At 46.5% G+C, this 19,450-nt stretch overlaps 1 protein-coding gene across 5 annotated transcripts in view; it reads right to left on the bottom strand.

Moving 5' to 3' along the window:
• The window catches only part of LOC147672898 (CUGBP Elav-like family member 3), a 50,147-nt gene extending 31,522 nt beyond the window's left edge, over positions 1 to 18,625 (bottom strand). For 3 of the 5 annotated variants that reach the window (XM_086947938.1, XM_086947940.1, XM_086947937.1), the window contains exons 1-5: positions 18,577 to 18,625; positions 15,310 to 15,438; positions 10,444 to 10,523; positions 4,478 to 4,621; positions 2,775 to 2,916 (exon numbers count right to left, since the gene is read on the bottom strand). In XM_086947938.1, coding sequence (XP_086804064.1) covers positions 2,775 to 2,916; positions 4,478 to 4,621; positions 10,444 to 10,523; positions 15,310 to 15,438; positions 18,577 to 18,625 — 544 coding nt within the window. Of the gene's footprint in view, positions 1 to 2,774; positions 2,917 to 4,477; positions 4,622 to 10,443; positions 10,524 to 15,309; positions 15,439 to 18,546 lie in introns of all 5 variants that reach the window. The other 2 variants (XM_086947936.1, XM_086947939.1) reach the window with 2 other exon arrangements.
• Between the last annotated feature and the right edge of the window lie 825 nt (positions 18,626 to 19,450).

Below are 19,450 nucleotides of genomic sequence, written 5' to 3'. Positions count from 1 at the left end.
GTGGTGCGTTATCGATTAAATGGTTGCATCGATCGTAGAAGAGACCACTCCGGAGAGAAACCATGTTTTGGAAATCCACCAATGTGCATCACTGCTGTTGGAATTTATGTCACCAAATATGTACCCGAGGCTTGGGTGCAATGTCAGCGCTCACACGTCTGCCCAGGATTCTCAAGAAGCGGGCTTTGCAGCATGATGGGAACCCCACACTTCCATTCTATTGAAGGTCTTTTGCCAGCTTCACACTATTTCAAAAATGATGGTGGATCGCCCACTCTAGATTGAGAGGGCAGTCCACCTTTTCGTCAGCCTAGGGGCAAGATTCTTTCTTTCTGGAATTTACCAGCCTCATCCATCAAGGTGTATTGGTTCTCTCTCCAACCATCTGGGGTCCCTGGTGTTTCTATCCTGTCCAAAGGCTCAAAAGCGAGTTCTTCGTATTTTCCTTTGAAAGAAGAGTGCAGAGTCTCCCGCTCCCATCTTTCTCAGCCTGTCAAATGACAGGGGTTGTGGAGACAGTGCCTCACCCAGCCAGCCACAACTGGTATGCCACATCTACAGCTGGCTCACGGGTGAAGGGTTTTTCTCAGAGCAGTGGCTCGGCAGCCATAGTGAGAGCTACTTAGTCAAATACAAACAGAGTGCCAGTTAAACCCGCCATACCACCTGGCCGCCAATTTTTTTTTCATTTTACATTTTCTGATGAAAGACCCTTGAAGAGGGTGCCTTGCCTGGTGAAATGAAAATGCAAGGACCAGGATATGCTGTTTTTTTTTTCCATGTGTGGGACATTATTGTGATATTCCTGTCTGGGAACGTCATGGTCTACAGGACAAAAAAGCCAGTGACCCTGTTGTTAGAAGGCCCGCCCTATATGTTGAAAATGGCTTCCAGCACCACGTTTACCAGTGGATGCCCTACTGGAAGGGCTTTCTTAGCGGCAGAGACAGTGCCTGCTCCATTGTTGGAAAAACTAGTATCTTTAACGTCTAAATAAGGCAGGGCAGTGGACAGGACAGCTGCCAATTACCAGGGCCACTGGAATTATGTGATTGTGCGGCGTTTCACATATTTACAGATTTGCTGCAATTGCCACATAATCCATCATCTGTTGCATAATCTACAGGTTTTAAACCCACCCCCAAAATAAAAATTGTTCCTAGCTCAAACGATTCATAAGTTACTAAAAAAACGCCTGTTGCCGTGCAGTAGAAGGCCTTTTGCACAGGTTCTGTTGCTTATTGTTATATTTGGGTATTTCACTGGTACTGGTACTAATCAGGTGCAACCAATGCCCAGGCAGTGTTAACATGTTTAAAAATTACAAAACAATGAAGCAATACTATCACAAAATGTGCTGCATTATGCCGCATAATTTGGCTTTTCTTGCGACATAATTTACGCAACCCTGCCACAAAATTTGGTCTTCCCAAGCCACATAATTCCAGAGGCCCTGACAATTACCACCCACCTTTAAATGAGCTCCTAATGCTCCATTATTAAATTCCTACTGCCCCGCAATGAATCTGCCCGTGGTCCAATCTGAGTGCTTTCTTTATGCTTTACGCCTGTTTTAGTCTCCTAGGATCCTGCTCACGGTTTTACGCAATATATCTGGAGGCTCTTGTGCAGGTCTTCTCGCCTTTCAAAGATCTCAAGCTGTCCTTACTTCATATCATTACTCTTGTCGCTCATGTCCTCGTTCATTGAGCTAATCGCTCATCTCTTCGCTCACTACGCTCATGTCCTCGTTCATTGAGCTAATTGCTCATCTCTTCGCTCATTACGCTCATGTCCTCGCTCATTGCGCTCATGTCCTCGCTCATTGCGCTCATGTCCTCGCTCTTTGCACTCATGTCCTCGCTCATTGCACTCATGTCCTCGCTCATTGCACTCATGTCCTCGCTCATTGCACGCATGTCCTCGCTCATTGCGCTCATGTCCTCGCGGATTGGTGTCGTTACAACGCAGGCTATTACAACGCCTGCTGTTACAACACGGTTTTTACATCGCATACCACTACAACGCATAGTGCTTTTAAGCGCTGGATAGTGATTTATTTAATTTACTATTCCAACTCCAGTCCCCGTGGATAGTAGGGAAGGTGTTGGATAGCAAATTAAATATATTCCCTATCCTAGAGCGCCCCCCAGCGCAATGCGTTGTAATGGTTTGCGTTGTAATGGTTGCGTTGTAATGGTAGTGCGTTGTAATAAATGCGTTGTAAGTGATGTTCCCCGTCCTCGCTCATTGCGCTCATGTCCTCGCTCTTTGCACTCATGTCCTCGCTCATTGCACTCATGACCTCGCTCATTGCGCTCATGTACCCGCTCATTGCGCTCATGTACTCGCTCATTGCACTCATGACCTCGCTCATTGCGCTCATGTACTCGCTCATTGCGCTCATGTCCTCGCTCTTTGCGCTCATGTCCTCGCTCATTGCACTCATGTCCTCGCTCATTGCGCTCATGTCCTCGCTCATTGCACGCATGTCCTCGCTCATTGCACGCATGTCCTCGCTCATTGCACGCATGTCCTCGCTCATTGCACTCATGTTCTCGCTCATTGCGCTCATGTCCTCGCTCATTGCGCTCATGTCCTCGCTCTTTGCACTCATGTCCTCGCTCATTGCACTCATGACCTCGCTCATTGCGCTCATGTCCTTGCGGATTGCGCTCATGTCCTCGCTCATTGGGCTCATCGCTCATGTCCTCGCTCATTGCTCATGTCCTCGTCCCAGACACCCTCAACCAGCCCCGGAGGCCATTGCTTACCTGATGAGGAGGTGATGGGTGTGGCGATGAGCCCATTGGGGTTGATGGTGGCCATCTGCTGCATCTGAATGGAAGCCATGGTGGCCATTGGGCTGAGGTAGGCATTCTGAGCTGCAACGAGAGCGGCCTGCTGCTGCATGAGCTGTTGGAGAGAGGAGGAAAGACATCTATTACATGAAGCACACAAAAGAGAGCGGGCAGGAACAAATGTCATAGGGAAGAAACTAACCAGGACTTAGGAAGGCAGCAAGGCTGGCGGACGGGGCAGCCAGAATGATGTAAAGACTGATATTACATTGAAACCTGGAGGAAATGAAATCAGACGTAGCAGGAACTCCCCATAAATGGCACCAGCACGGGATAGAATAACAAAGGCTGGCCTTGGGAGCATTTTCAATCGGCAACGTGGTGCATTTGACCTCATTTCCACAAGGAAGAATCAGAAAACATGATAATCACACCCCCCAAAAAACACAGAAAGCAATAAAATAAGTTACAGCTTTTTGCAAAGCAAACGTATTTAAGGAGTGAAAACGACAGACAACTGAATGAAAATATATGTAATTGTGTGTGGATTTACATAACACAAACCGAGCTATGAAGCAGCAGTGATACACGACTGAAGGAACCGTCATGTGTGTGGATAGATGCTAAGCAACGATGGGGCTGGACTGAGGGCGCTGGGAGACTTTCAGGGGGGGCAAAAGAGAGTTTGGCGGTTAACTGGACGGCCTACATTTGAACATTGGCCAGTTCTATCCAATCCAGAACTCTTTCTGCTGGACACTTCTCCTGCACACGATCTCTAGTGAATCCCAGGTCACCGTCACTGCCTATGACCAGAACGATAAAGGGGAATACAGAAACAGGGGCAGTCCCTGGACCTTGCTGTACGGTACTGCACAAAGAAGTGGGGCAGGACGTAAGGCAAGAGCACCACTGCGTAAATTATGAACAGAAGTAAACCCACAAGATCTGGAATATTAGATCTACATAATGGGACAGTGTTTGGATTTTTCTAACTTAAAGGTGATCTTGGGTTGCAGTGTATTCACCTCCCCTCTCCCATCCACCACCACACATTGATAACATTGTTTGCCATGTTCCTAGCATGAACTAAAGTAAAATATAAATCAAAACAGCAAGTGGTATTCAATCAGGGGACTAGTGGGCAGATGGTAAGGAAAGGACAGTAGCAGATGGAAAGGATTGAAGATGTTCACTGTGCTGGGCAGCAGAAGCTACGGATTGGATAAGCATGCATTGCAATTAAAAGCTGGCAAAGATTTAGGAAGACACGCATTCTGATCGGTAGGGGAGAGACTGGAAACGAGGTACATTCCGCTGGACAGGGGGAGACACTGGAAAGGGCTAAATTCCACTGGGCAGGGGTAGAGATTGGAAAAGAGCTATATTTCACTGTGTAGGGGTAGAGAGGTGCGTTTAAAAACCCTGCAGGAATAGACTGGATAAGAAGTGTCATGTTCCAAAGGGTGCTCAGTTTCACCATGGGTACAGCCAAAGTTATTAGGAGGACAGATTGGTGATGCAGTGTCAATGCACCATATTAACCTCTTTTACACCACCTTTGCAGAATTTCTGAATTTCTCTAGTAAGCTGAGAGCAGATGGATTCTTATCACACCCCGGCGTCAGAACAGCCAGAGGAGACAAGGTGGCCAGTGCCATAAAAAAGCATATTACCGCTTGTGTGTAGGCGCTGTAGGCACCAAACTGTAGGGCGATTGGACTGAACATCCCCAGCTGGTTGGCTACTTGCTGCATCCGACGTAGCCCACGTTCCTTCTCGGTGTCAGCAAACTTCACAACAAGGCTGGATGAGGCTCCCTGGGCAGGGAAAAGAAAAAAAGAAGCGTTTAAGAAGAGACAGAGGGGAAACAATGAAGATCTGAATTTGGACTTAAACAGCAGTCCTTTCCCAATGCCCTTCCACTTGCTTTTAATTATTGCATTGAGTAAAGCTTCAAATATTCCAAGATGATACTGTTGAGAGCAGGAATCGTGGCAGGGGGAAGCTTACAATCTCTGCACATCATACAGAGTGCAGACTTCCCATCTTACTTTGTGAGTTGCAGCGATCCGCCCACCCTCCTGCACTCTTTCTCTTTTGTAATAATGACCTATTTTTCCTAATTCTAGCAATGCTACAAGAACTTCAGTAGTACATTCCCTTCCACTGTAAAATCAGCATGTTTTAAGGAAAGTCCCTTAACTTTGAATTCATGAGGGTTGGTTGATCCCTCTTCACTCCGTCACATTGTGTTTTACTTAGCGGATCATCTTTCATTTCCAAGACTTTAGATTTAGTGGCATGTAAAGTGAGATTGTCAAGAAGCAAGAAGATGATTGAAAACATTTGACTTGTATCTGCCAAAGATAGGTCATGTATGAATCAACGTCAATGCACACAACAGCAAACTGCTCTTCACCGTGGTCAAAGAGTTTACCAAACCTGGCACGGAGATGACCGGCGTCCCCCCTCCCAAGACCTCTGCAACAACCTTGCCAGCTTCTTCAGCCACAAGATCAAGGCGATCTACAACAGGTTCACTAACCAAAGCCCACTGACCCCATGCAAAACCACCGCGCCCAACAGACCAAGACCCCAGCAGACCCTACTCAAGTTCATGAAGAGCATCCACTCTGGAGCCCCCTTGAATCCCTCCCACCACAACATACTCAACAGACCCAGCGCCTCCATTGCACCCGAACTCTGCCACACAATCAACTGCATTGAATCCACCACTTTTCGTGAAGACTGTAAACATGCAGATTCAACCCCCTGCTGAAGAAACCATCTGCTGATCCTACGGACCTTAAGAAATACAGACCCATCTCCCTGCTCCACTTCCCAGCCAAAGTCATTCTCTGAGTTTATTGAATCAAACAACATTCTGGACCTCTACCAATAGGGATTCAGAAGCAACCACAGCACAAGACCACTCTCCTCACCACCACAGACAACAGCTGCATCCTCCTCGACAGAGGGGAAACCACAGCCCTCATCCTCCTGGACCTCTCAGCTGCTTTCGCCACCTTCTCCCATGAAACCCTCTGTACTAGATTTCAAGACACGGGCATCTGTAACTAAGCCCACAACTGGATCGGCTCCTTCATCAACGGCTGAACAACAGAATCAGACTTCTACCTTTCCTCTCAGAACCCACATAAATTTGCTGCAAAGTGCCACAGGGCTCCTCCCTGGGCTACACCATTTGCAACATCAACATGGCCCCCTTTGCAACCATCGTCAGAAACCAGAGACTCAACATCACCTCCTACGCCCATGACACCCAGCTGATCCTCCCCGACTAACCAACAGCTGCCAAGAACAACTTACACAGCAGAATGAAGGCAGTAGCCACTTGGATGAAAGAGAGATGCCTCAAGCTCAACTAAGCCAAGATCGAAGCCCTCATTCTGGGCGCCAACCCCACCACATGGGACGACTCCTGGTGGCCCGCAGTGCTCAGGACCACAAAAAAACTCCAAAAGAAAATGCAAAACAACAAGAACACCTCCACCAGACTCAGTGAAGAGGTGTGGCGCCATGGCTAGGGCGACTGACTCCGGAATCTGGGAATCACGGTTCGATCCCTGGCACCGGCGGCAGGTTAGCCCAGCACCATGTGACTCTGGGCAGTAGCTTACTTAATCTTCCCGACGGCCTCCAGCGCCTAGAGACCCTTACGGGTGATTGTGCGCTTTACAAATGTGGATTATATTATATCCTGAACATCCCTCGCCACAGCCACATCACCAACCACCTGGGAGACCTCCACGGACTCCCAGTCAACAAAAGGATCACCTACAAGCTCCTCACGCAAAGCTATAAAGCCCTCCACAACACCAGACCTGCATAACTCCACCACCACCTCTCCTTACACACCCCCCACCAGACATCTCCGCTCTATTACCTCGCTGCAAGGACCTGGAACTCCCTTCCTCAGTATCTCAGGCAACCACCATCTCTGCCTCAATTCAGAAAGGAGCTCAAGACCTGGCTCTTCAAAGTAACAGCAGCCCCTACCCCCATCCCCCAACACCTTGAGACCCTTACAGGTGAGTGCGAACGCTCTACAAAACCTGATGGATTTATTTACTGGTCTCTAAAAACCCATTCTCTGCATAATTGTACACAGATGTAAATTCAAGATGTTAATGATCCCCTATACCACTGTAGTGTTATTATTTTTTAATAAAAACTAGTTTAGAAAATGCAACAAGACGATCTCTCGCTAGCAAGAAAAATCTCTAACCTTCACCCCAACCATCCTCCACCAAGTAAAATTGTATAAAGAACTGACATCGCTATCCACACTTCTGTGCAAAAGTGAGTTGCTGTTGTCAGATCACATCATAACTTCGGGAACAAGTGAACCAAGGTTATTTAAATTCGTATTTTGAATATGTAGGAGCAGGGCTCAAGTTGGGGTACCATGCGGGTAGATGGCGTCCCCCCACTGATTTTACCGGGTGGACACCGTCCCCCCTGCCAAACAGCAAGACTTTACTCTTTGGCCTCTCTGGGACGAGATCGGAGCTCACAGCACGCTGCTCCCGCGCTGACTTCTCAGATGCAATCGCATCTAAGGGGGTGAAGCGAGGGGAGGCAATGAGCCCGATGGTGCATGCCACTTTTTGTGATGTCACTTCTTGTCGTGACTTCACTTCCGGTGACAGCGTCCCCCCACTTATTTTGTTAGGACTTGTGCCCTGTGTAGGAGCCTATGTAGGCACTTCCCCCAGAAGTGGGCGGGAACAGGGTTCGATGAAACAGTGGCTGTGACACAGGTGTTGTGATAAGGTACTGGTGAGGAGGCACTAGTGAGCAGAGGGTCGTAGTCAAGTGCTTCACTCCACGCAGCTACTAATTGCACATGGACGATCCTTTTCTATCACAAGAGACCTCCTATAGTTTGGGCTTTTTAGTTTTGCATTTATCATTTTTAAGGATACCGGTGATGTGAAGGAACAACATTCAAAATACTCAATTTTACTGATAAGAACCCATATCGGTATTAAAGTGTTGAAACAGATAAACCAAACTATCGGGAAGCTGTCACCACCACTGGAAAAAAAATATGTAGAGGCCAGAAGAAATAACTGTGCAGTTAGAAGCTATGCCCGCTAGAGGGCAGCAATGTCCCATCCAACCCATGACACAGGCCACAGAAAGTGGAATTTGCTTTGATGGATTATCAGTGTCCCTCTAACAGTACATGACGATTATGATGATGGTAATAATAATAACAATAAAAATGAGCCTGTTTTATGTTTGCCTCCCTGTCTTCCCGTCGAGCGAGCCCCCCTGCCTGTCTCTTGTTCCATGCCTAGTTATCTGCCTGACTGAAACGGTTTCTTTTTGGAGCTTATCTGCGCCTATATCTGGCTAAATGTACGACTCGCCGCTTCTCTGTCTCGCTGGAACTGGTTGGCCGCCTTACGGAACCTTCACAGCCGGACAGGCCAGGCAGGCAAACGGGACCTACGCCTTGGACCGCGCCGACGTCAGTGAACGTAAACTCACGCAGCTCGACGTCAGCGGTGTCGCTCTACGTCAGCTACCCGACAATACCTCTCACGCGTGAAGCGTTTTGTGCGGGATGACATCACATATAAGCTAACCGACTGACGTCCGTCGTAACTGGGGAAGGCCATCTTTAGAAATTACTTTCTTCGAGGTCAGCTCTGGGTTTCACCTCTTTGGAAAATTTACGGCAATGCCCAATCCGAACATATACTCCTGGCTCCCAACATGTTGGTGGAGCCAAAGGCCCACTCCTGGTGATTCTCACATAATTGTCTGGCAATAGCGCTATCAAGAGGACTTTAAATGCATCTATTTACCCAATCCTGCACCACCAAAAAGGATTCCAGAATATACCTGTACTTGATACCTGGTTGGGGTTTGAGACCTATTTTGACGCCATTTAGGGGCTGGCTGCTTTAATGGAAGATTGGAGCCTAAATACATGGAGGAGCATGGGTCTTGGGTCCTGATATCTACGTAAATGCTACATGCATATAAACATGTCAACTTGGATATAGTAAAATCGAAATATATGTCTCTATGCTGTAGTAGCAGCGAAGGACAACTTGGGCTGGACCAAGATAGATCCCATGTCAGGTACTTCTTGACAGAGTACTTCAACTGTATTAAAAAGAGAAAGAGACTGAGCAGCATTACGGGAGTGCTGGACTACCACAAATATGTCATGTAAAAGTAAGGCCCAAATGATGGGATGATGAGTCGGGAATCACAAGAACCATTGGCAAATTGCAACACTAGCCCAGTATTGCATCAAGCAAGTACAGGAAACAAGGAAGGGGCATTTAGGTGAGTGTCAAGGGGTTACTTTACAGAGGGATATTTTAAAACAAATGGGTCCAAAGTCTCTATTCTACTACAAGACCTGTCACATTAGACATGAGGAAGAAGGCAACTACACAACCATCACACAGTGTGGCAGTCCACTGGAAATTGCCACTCCTTTCCCCTGCCCAAGTCTTGGCCTGCTCAAAAGCAGGCCTAGAAAAGAATGATCTGTGTTAAGTATCCGAAGTTGAGTGACGAACACTGATGCCAACCCTTGATAATTGCTCTTTCTCAGGCTATACAACTTGTGATAGCTGAGGGGGATGTGGGTGAGATCAAAGGGGAAAGACATGTCCACGTTTTTTTAATTTTACAAAACAGTCTCCATACTTTTATTAAAATGTAGCTGTCCCTGAACATTTAATGCGGACACTGAGGTGCCCCTGGCTTGTAGCAATGAGAGAGGAGGGGGGGGGGGGGGGGCAAGGGAGGCCAAGGGAGAAACCAGCTGAGAAAGAAAGAAGCCTTCTCATCAGGGTACCTGATGCCAGAAAGAAATGTAACTGAGAGCAATTGGTTAAGCAGCAAATGCAAAGGCTGCTTGGAAGCCAGGACTGGCTTTAATTAATTGAGTCACTTGAAGCTTCATGGTGGCAAAGATTTATTCTTTTTCAGAGGTCAAGTAAGGGTGTTACAAGCTACGCTCTGCACTGCGTCCTTTTAATGGATGCTTACAAGAAATATTGGCACTAGGTAGAGTCGGATTTCTTATTACCAAAACTTATAGTAAGAAAAAACATATTTTATCCAATACACAACATATTTTCTGCACAATTTGCAGCTGCATATCTTATACAGTGAGTTGTAAGATAATTACTTTCATATTCACAGTGCTTTTTGCACGGGCTAGGACCTCCTAGCACTATAAATATACAAGTCACTATTTCACACAGAGCCAACCTGGATTTGGTTCTGTGACTCTGGTTATACACACAGACATTCGCAATGATTGGATTAACCAACGGAGGCTTCATAATGTAGAAGAGTGTTTCCCACCAATTAGTTTAACTTGCAGGCATTTTTGATTTAGGGTGTGTGAGTTATTTTATATGAAGTTTTCTTAAGGTGAAAGACCAACAAAATAATGTTTAGTCCTTTTTAACATCCTCTGACCCCACCCCGTACCCACTGACGACACCCCATTGCACTCAGGTTCACAGTTTCCAATTTTTTTTTGCATATTTCAGCTACTGATACCTACATGTCCACCCCATCTCCTCCCTGTCGCCTTGCTGTCACAAACCCCTCGTAAATTGAGGCATGTCCTTACCGGTAAAGTCCTGCTCCCATGTAGTGTGCTGATTGCTGCTTGGGCCTCTGCGTGTGACTGGAACTTGACAAAGGCACAGCCTGAGGAATGACAAGAAGAAGACATGGTTTAACGATGACTTCTTGTACGCGGAAGACGACTTCTATTAGCGACACTACAATAAAAACAAGAATAAACCTACAAACACGGACACACAGGCACCCACAGCCACAGCACAGACTCGCACACCAACACACAAACCTGTGCTCGCAGTGGCGTGATCGACTGTCTGTAAAGCGCTTGGTAGTCTTACGGGATTGGGAGCTATGTTGGTACAAAACGAGCGTTAGTGGCAAAGGTGCAAATGCACAGGCACACAACTTACTAGATGTTTGTACAAACAAGTGCAGACCCAGTGCAGTGCCATGCCTGACTGTGCACGTGTCGGATACACACAGACATATCTAACCACGGTCTAATGACTACGTATATCTTAACTCAGGTGCATGCATGCAAATACCTCACCATGGACCAACACACACTATCAGATACACAGTTGTCTGTGAATACACACACACGCTTTTCATATTTTGGCTCCTGATGGGCAGTGCACAGGCAGCCATGATTGGTGGAAATGTGTCGCTCTCCACTTACACGTTTGGATTCCAGATACAACTGGACCCCTGGCAATTTCAGAACTTGATCAGCTATTCTTCATACATTGATCTGAAAGCTGGGACTTGATGTAGCCAGCCTGGGAGGCGTGAACCCGCCACTAACTTCATTTTAGGGTTTACAGAGAATAAAAGGGAAATTGTTGTTTATGGAGGACAAAGCAACATTGCCTTGCACTTCATGATTCGGATGGTCATTTAAACATCGGGCGGTGTTTACTTTCAAACCACTTGAATGGCACTTTGGCAGCCCTGGTGGGAAACCACAGTGGGTGGAAGAGGCCTTCATTAAGAAGGCTGATTTGGTTGGAGGCAGGGAGAGAATGCCCAGTCTGTCAAAATCATTTTAAGCAATAAAGGAGCATCTGGATGCCAGGATCTCCTGTTCTGGGAAAGGCCTCCCACACTTTCCAGCATTGCTGGCCAAGTCATTTTGCAGCACCTGATTCCTAGCTCTATGGATCAAAATCCACAGCTGTTTCTGCTGGCAGTCATCTTGTTGTCTTGTTCAGTTCCCATGGCTATTCCCTGTATTATTCTGGCCAGTCCAGGGGGGTTGTAATCTACAGGACCCCCTCACCCCCAGGCACCCTCTTCAGTGACACCCAGCTGAGCTATGTGCGTTTTTTCTGGCACACAGAGTACCACAAAAGATGTTCTCCCTGCATATTTTTAAAGATAATTTCACAATCAACACCCCTTACCGCATGCCTACACACAGGTGGTAGTGAATCATTTTTCTGGTGTGCTGCATAGATGTACCAGAAATGAGATCTACCAACCGCCTGCGTAAACTCCATTAGCCCAAGAAATTGGTCAAGAGCGTGAATAAATAGCCAGTTCAGGGGTTCACGTGTACTCACCAGAAAAGTGTGGTGTGTGTGTAGGTGCTTGTACAGTGGCACACAGTCACACACATCAACCACAGCTGCATGTGTATGTCCAATCTCACATAAACACACACACACTAGTATTGAACCCCAGATTTATACACATACAAGTATCAAAACACAGATGCACCGATTGTGCATTTGTTTCATTGTGTATGCATGAACAAGACAAAGGCTCACAAGTATGCAAAGAACCCAATTTGCTACTTTTAACTCACAAAAAAATCTAAAATACATAGTTAGGAGTTCAGATAAGGCCTGGCCCGATGCCAAAGAAACAAAGGCTGCAGGGCTGTTATGTTATGTTATTTGAGTCTTAATATAGCACACAACCGGTCTGTGAAGGGACACCTTTGTGCTTGAAAGGCATTGGGTAGAGGCGGCATTAAAACAGACAGGTTTTAAAAGGTTTCTTGAATTCAGGTAGACTTTGAGAAGCACGGATAACCAAAGGAAGTTTGTTCCAGTGAAGTGGGCCGAGATGGAAAAGGCTTTGCCTCCATATTTAGTGGTTCGCATGGGTCTTGGGAGGAGTAGCAGTTGTTTGCTAAATCACAACTTGTTGTTTGGGGTGTAGGGAATAAGTCTATTCTGTAGAAACCTTCGGCCAGAGCCTGACACTGATTTGTAGGTCAGGCAAAGAGGTTTAAAGAGTGCTCTCTAAGGGATGGGAAACCAGTGTAGGGATCTGAGTGTAGGGGCTGGAGGAGTTCTAGGTGGAAGGTTGTTTACTATACGGGCCCAGTGTTTTGAATCACTTGCAATTTTGAAAAGGAGGTATTGATTTGAGGCGAGGAACAGGACATTTCCATAGTCTAAGCGACTAATGACGAGGGTCATTTGTGCGGTGCCCCGATGCACAAGATAGCAGCTGAGACAGATGCTCTCAAGCCCCTCCACCCCCACTCGTGGAGAAAGGATTCTGGCAGTGCCTACGTAGTGCTCCTCCATGGTTCAGCCCATTTGGACAAGATAGTGAACACCTGCTCAAACAGCTGTGACCACCTCCCCATTCACCTGTTCACCTTCAGGGGAATGTATATTTGGACAAGAATCTAGACAAATCTGCCTGCCAAAAACAAGGACTAACGAGGTGCTGGAGGAGTATGCCAAGCTGTGCTCAGCAGTGAGATAATGGGTGCGTGGAGGAGTGCCAACTGTGCACAACACAGCATGGGTGCCATGTATACTAACAAGTGTGGGAGGTGGGCGGCAAGGGTCACCATGAAAGTTTACGTGTACTTTAATGATGGAGGTGGGTGGGATGCAAACCAGTAGTGATGATGCAGTCACGCTATAGATGTGGGTTGATGCAGATGCACTATGCGTGTAGTGTTAATGCAGCCGCACTATGTGTGTACTGTTGATGCAGCCGCACTATGTGTGTAGTGTTGATGCAGCCGCACTATGCGTGTGGTGTTTATGCAGCCACATTATGCGTGTACTGTTGATGCAGCCGTACTATGGGTGTAGTGTTGATGCAGCCGCACTATGCATGTAGTGTTGATGCAGCCGTACTATGCGTGTAGTGTTGATGCAGCCGTACTATGCGTGTAGTGTTGATGCAGCAGTACTATGCGTGTAGTGTTGATGCAGCCGCACTATGCGTGTGGTGTTTATACAGCCACATTATGCGTGTAGTGTTAATGCAACCGCACTATGCGTGTAGTGTTGATGCAGCCGCACTATGCGTGTAGTGTTGATGCAGCCGCACTATGCGTGTAGTGTTGATGCAGCCGCACTATGCGTGTAGTGTTGATGCAGCCACACTATGCGTGTGGTGTTTATGCAGCCACATTATGCATGTACTGTTGATGCAGCCGTACTATGCGTGTAGTGTTGATGCAGCCGTACTATGTGTGTAGTGTTGATGCAGCCGTACTATGCGCGTAGTGTTGATGCAGCTGTACTATGCGTGTAGTGTTGATGCAGCCGTACTTTGCGTGTACTATTGAAGCAGCCGTACTATGCGTGTAGTGTTGATGCAGCCGTACTATGCGTGTAGTGTTGATGCAGCCATCCTATGCGTGTAGTGTTGATGCAGCTGTACTATGCGTGTAGTGTTGATGCAGCCAAACTATGCGTGTAGTGTTGATGCAGCCACGCTTACTTTTCCACATCAGACTTTGAGCAAGAGCAGGAGAGAGAAAAACACAAGAGCGGGAAAGAAGGAGGAAAAGAAAGATGGAAAAACGGTGACAAAGAAAAAAAGCAAGAAGAAGAAGAACGTGAAAGAATGAGTTACAGGGGCCTGTGGTGGATGAAATGGGCAGGAGTAGGAATCAAGTCTAAGGGCCATATGTATCATTGAAATTCGCATTCGCAAAGGACGAAATTCGCAGAATTTCGGCCTTTGCGAATGCAAATTCTCAATATGGTATGTATTAAGCAAATGTGGTTCAAAATAAGGAATCACACAATTTGCGATTCCTTACTTTGCGATAGCTTTTAAGGATTCGCACAATTTGCGATTCCTTAAATGCAATGTATCATGCAAAAAAATATTGCTAATTGTCCCTAAGGAATCGCAAATTACCACCAACTTCAAGTTGGTGGTAAGTTGCGAATTCCTTACAAAAAGCAATTTTTTTTAAAACAAAAAGGTGCCATGTGACGCTCATACATGCCCTTATGTGCACCATATGCGCACACATGTCATTTTCAGAGGTGCAGCAGGGTGTCCTTTGGACACCCCTGCACCCTTGAAAATATTCTCAATTTGCGATTAGCAAATTGCTAATTGCACATTTCCCCTTCATTCCTATGGGCCTCCTGGCCCATAGAAATTAATGGGAAATTATTCCTTAACCTTATGCGCGCTGGCGGGTTTTCCCGCTGCGCGATGAAATTTGAAAATCGCGGGTAACGTGACAAAGCCAGCTCGTCATGCGCGCAGCGCAGGTAACGCCCATGACGAGCTGGCTTTGTCACCAGCATCGAAGGGGTTAATTGCGATTAGCACTTTGCTAATCGCAATTAAGGAATTTTAAGAAATCGCTAAAAAGAAGCTGATATCTACATACATACCATTTTGCGATTTCTAAATAGCGCTTCCTTAAAAATCGCTATTTAGAAATCGCAAAACGGAACTATGATATATATGGCCCTAGGCAGCCTTGGCATTTGGCACCCCCGAAGATTTGATATTGCTGGCATTGGGCTTCTAAGCACACCTTTGGGCCGACACTTGTTCAGCACAGGCAATGAGAGCTCGGGAGGCAGCATGTCCGGCTGTGCATGAGACGTGAGGTAGGGAGGGTTATAGAGTTGCTCAGGTGTTACCTTACATCAATATACGTGGTGGTGGATAATGGGACAGTTACCTTTGCTCGTTCCGTCAGGCCCTCGCAGGACTGTGCACTCATCGATGCTTCCGAAGGGCTCGAACATTTTCCGGACATCCTCGTCTGTCTGCTGCTTACCCAGCATTCCAACAAACAACTTCCTGTCTTCTGGAGAGAAACAGGAAATGATCAGAGAACGTTCCAGCACGTGGTGAGTAGCGAAGGACAAAGGTGATCAGGTGTCGGGAGGGAGATGGGGAGGGTATGACAGAGAAGAGCTAAAGAAAACAAGTGAGAGAGAGAGGAGAGCACAAGTAAAGGAAGTGAGGGGAGCGGGAGGAGAAGCTACGCTAGGAGGTGAAGGAGAGATAGTAAAGGACATGAGAAGGGTGAAAAGTGATAGAAGGGAGAGGTTATAAAGTTGTGTGGGAGCAAAAGGAAATGAGGGAAAATACCAGAATTAATGAGGACTAGGAGGGGTGTGAAAGGAGAACTAGAAAGAAAAACAAGAGGAGAAAGAGAGTTAAGACAAAAGAGATGGAGGGAGATAGAGAGGGAAGGCGAGAGAAAGGGAAGGCATGAGTACAGGAAGTTAGAACAAGAGAGAAGCTGAGGGCAACCAGGCGCGGTAGGCAGAAAGGTAAGAAGCTATAATAACGTTGGGAGGGTGTAGACATAAAAGACAGACTCTCATAGAAGAGAGACTGACATATACAAGCAAGAGAGGTATCAGATGAGCGGTAGGGAATGCTGCAATGGAATGAAAGGAGAACCTTTACTGGAGAATGAGCAGATGATTAATAGAGGGGGCGCGGAGGGCTTAATACGGACGGGCGCGATGATGTAACAGACAGGGAGGACATGTGTTAATAGGGAATGGGAAGATGATTAATTGAGACAGGGGCTTTCATAGAGAGGGTCGTTGCACTAGGGAGTGGGTATGCTTCAGTGAAGAGAGGGGTGCTTGAATGGAGAGGGAAGAGACGCCTCAATAAAGCGGCAGATGGGCAACCATGAAGGCAGAGCACTAACAGAGAGACGGCAGAGACAAAATAGAGATTTGTGGAGGATGGAAGGTTTGAAGAGGACTTAGTAGAAAAGAGAAGAGACTTCAGTAGAGATAAGAGGGATAGGAGGGAGGGAAGCGGGGAGGGAGGGAAGGTGGAGAGAGAGAGAAACTGCAATACAGAGAAGGACGGTTTAATAGATAGGGGTGTTTTATTGAGGACAGAGGTTGCAACAGAGAGAGGAAAGGTCAAAGAGGGGAACAGAGAGGGGGTAGATATCACAATGAGGCTATTGAAGATGGGCATACTAAAAAAGTGGGGGGTGTTAAAATATAGAACATTAGAGCTATTATGAAGAAAAAGGTCTCCAATAGAAAGGATGGAGAGGTGGATCATTGCTGTGAGGGAAGTGAGACTCTAATAAAGGAGGAAGTATGTAATAGAGAGAGACAAGGAAATGTAGGCGTACAAGGGAAGTATGTTATAGGGAGGTTGGCAAGACAGGGTTAAACTACTAGAAGGGGAGAGTGGATGTAATAAAACAAAAGAATACAGTTGTAGAACAGGCTTTTACATAGAAAGGGGTGTGGTTGTAACAGAGAGCTAGGAGTGGCTGTAACCGAGTAAGCGTTGACTGAAATAGAGAGGGAAGAGCAGCAGTGATGGAGAGTGGGTGAGAGAACTGCTTGTAATAGAGAGACAAGAGGCTCTAACACAGAGGTAGAAGAAACAATGAGTACGGGAAGAAACAATCAGCATGGGGAGAAACAATGAGCATGGGGAGAAACAATGAGCATGGGAAGAATCAATGAACATGAGGAAAAACAATGACCATGGGAAGAAACAATGAGCGTGGGAGGAAACAATGAGCATGGGGAAGAAACAATGACCATGGGAAGAAACAATGAGCATGGGGAAAACACAATGACCATGGGAAGAAACAATGAGCGTGGGTGGAAACAATGAGCATGGGGAAAACACAATGATCATGGGAAGAATCAATGAACATGGGGAAAAACAATGACCATGGGAAGAAACAATGAGCATGGGATGAAACAATGAGCATGGCATGAAACAATGAGCATGGGAAGAAACAATGAGCATGGGGAAAAAACAAAGACCATGGGAAGAAACAGTGAGCATAGGGAAAAAACAATGACCATGGGAAGAAACAATGAGCGTGGGGGGAAACAATGAGCATGGCATGAAATAAGGAGCATGGGAAGAAACAATGAGCATGGGGCGAGTCACCCGAAAGCACTTTCTTAGGCTACCCTCCTAGTGTCTTTAACTACTTCCCACCACACTGAAGATAACCATCCCAACCCTAACACTATAAGCATCCAAAAGATCACTTACTCACGCTGCCCACAGCAGCTCACCAACACCAGGATGCCACCATGAAGCACCTGAGCGAAAACTGCCATTTAAAAAACAAGTCACAAATCTCCTTTCCCCTTACTGGAATCTAGATCGACGTACATGTAAGAAACCTAGCGGAGTACATGCCATATCTAGATGCTGAGCTATCTCCAGCTCTATTTGTATTAATTTTTATACCACTATTCAGCCCCCAGTGTATCTCAAGTATATATTGAGTCCATACTCCCATCTCTTATTAGCAGTGACCTCAATCCACCAGCAGATTTGTGCCTGATGCCATCCTCAGTGATGTGGTTATGCCATGGCCTTCTTGTCCTGCTGCAGGGAGGGACTCGTTGAAGTTCTTGTGTTTTCGCCCAACTCATGACATTATCAGCCTAGCATGAATGCTTTACAAATGCTGCATGTTTAAAGTAATCCATCCCTTTCACAGGGTCCAGTCCCCACTATATAAATGCTGCAAAAAATACAAATAAATACACATGTCCCAATCTTTCGAGCACGCCCTGCCTTCACCATTGGGAGAATGATAGGACAAGTGTCCCACTGGCTCATCGCTGTCGTTGTCCTATTCTGCCTGTATCCTCCTGCCCTCACTAGGGGTAGAGTGCTAGGGCAAGCTCCTGACCACCTGCCTCCAATGCTGCCGGCACCCGCCTGCCCTAGCTGTAGGCAGAGACATAAGACATGATAATGCTAACACTGCCCTTTAATCCTCTACGTCATGCGGCCTCCTGCCCTTCCCTCAAGAGGAGTGACCCCCAAAGAGAACAGATGATGGACAGAATGAGGAACAAATCAAACATTCACCCCCAGTCAAGAGATCTACTTCAAGCCCCTCAACAGCCACCCCCCCCCCCAATCCACCACAACCCTCCTGCCCTACCCTCAAGAAGCACAAGAGGGACAGCAATACCTCCTCTGCTCTCGCTGTCCGCCGGCTTCACCTGGATGGGGCGATTCATCTAGAGGGACAGAGAAAAACAACAGCATGAGGTGAGGACTGTCAATGAAAAGAAGCCTTGTCATAAAGATCAAACTCGCCATTACATCCAAAAGTGTGTGGGGCCAGAAGAACGTGGCCAGACTACTGCCCGACATAAATATGTAGTCCTAAATATTGTTTAAAAAGATAAAGTTGAATTGGAGGTAATATTAGAAAATGACAACCAATGTACCTTTGGGTTAGAGTGGTCAGAGATTTTTGTAAACAAGTTTGATGACACTAAATTCATGTTAAAGGAAATTTCTGTTAATGACATCTGAAATAGAAGCAATCCAGAGCTTTCATCGTTGGGGTCTAGTAAACGCATGCCCCCATCCAATAACAAACATCAGTACCCTGCAAGGAATGATCCGATTGGCTCAACTCACCTGGATTCTTAGAATGCTGGGACTACTCCCTGTTTATTGGCTGCATTTTATGTTCAATAAGAGGGACATGAAAAATTCTGAGAAAGGGGGGTATTTATTTGCCATTGGTGGGCGAAATTGGGGAACGGGTGCTCACTGCCCGCCTGCCATCCTGGTCAACAGCTGTAAATTGCCCATCTCCTTCATATGCGCCCCGGGCCCAAAACTGAGAACTAACCAATTAATAGTGGTTAACAACTTCTGCAGATTCTGTTAGCCACCGTTACCACCTTGAGCACAGAGTAATAGTACTTACAACCTCCAAAGTACATGATTGTATCCTTGGACAGCAGATCTCAAGCTGTGAGTTGCTCACCAGGTCCTGGTTTACTCTTTGTATTCTGCGGATGAATGAATGAATACGGGTTTTATAAAGC

This window comes from Lissotriton vulgaris, unplaced genomic scaffold (assembly GCF_964263255.1).
Source record: "Lissotriton vulgaris unplaced genomic scaffold, aLisVul1.2 SCAFFOLD_2170, whole genome shotgun sequence".
NCBI lineage: Eukaryota > Metazoa > Chordata > Amphibia > Caudata > Salamandridae > Lissotriton > Lissotriton vulgaris.
Note: the sequence above shows the minus strand (reverse complement) of the source record. Positions and strands in the feature narration are given on the sequence as shown.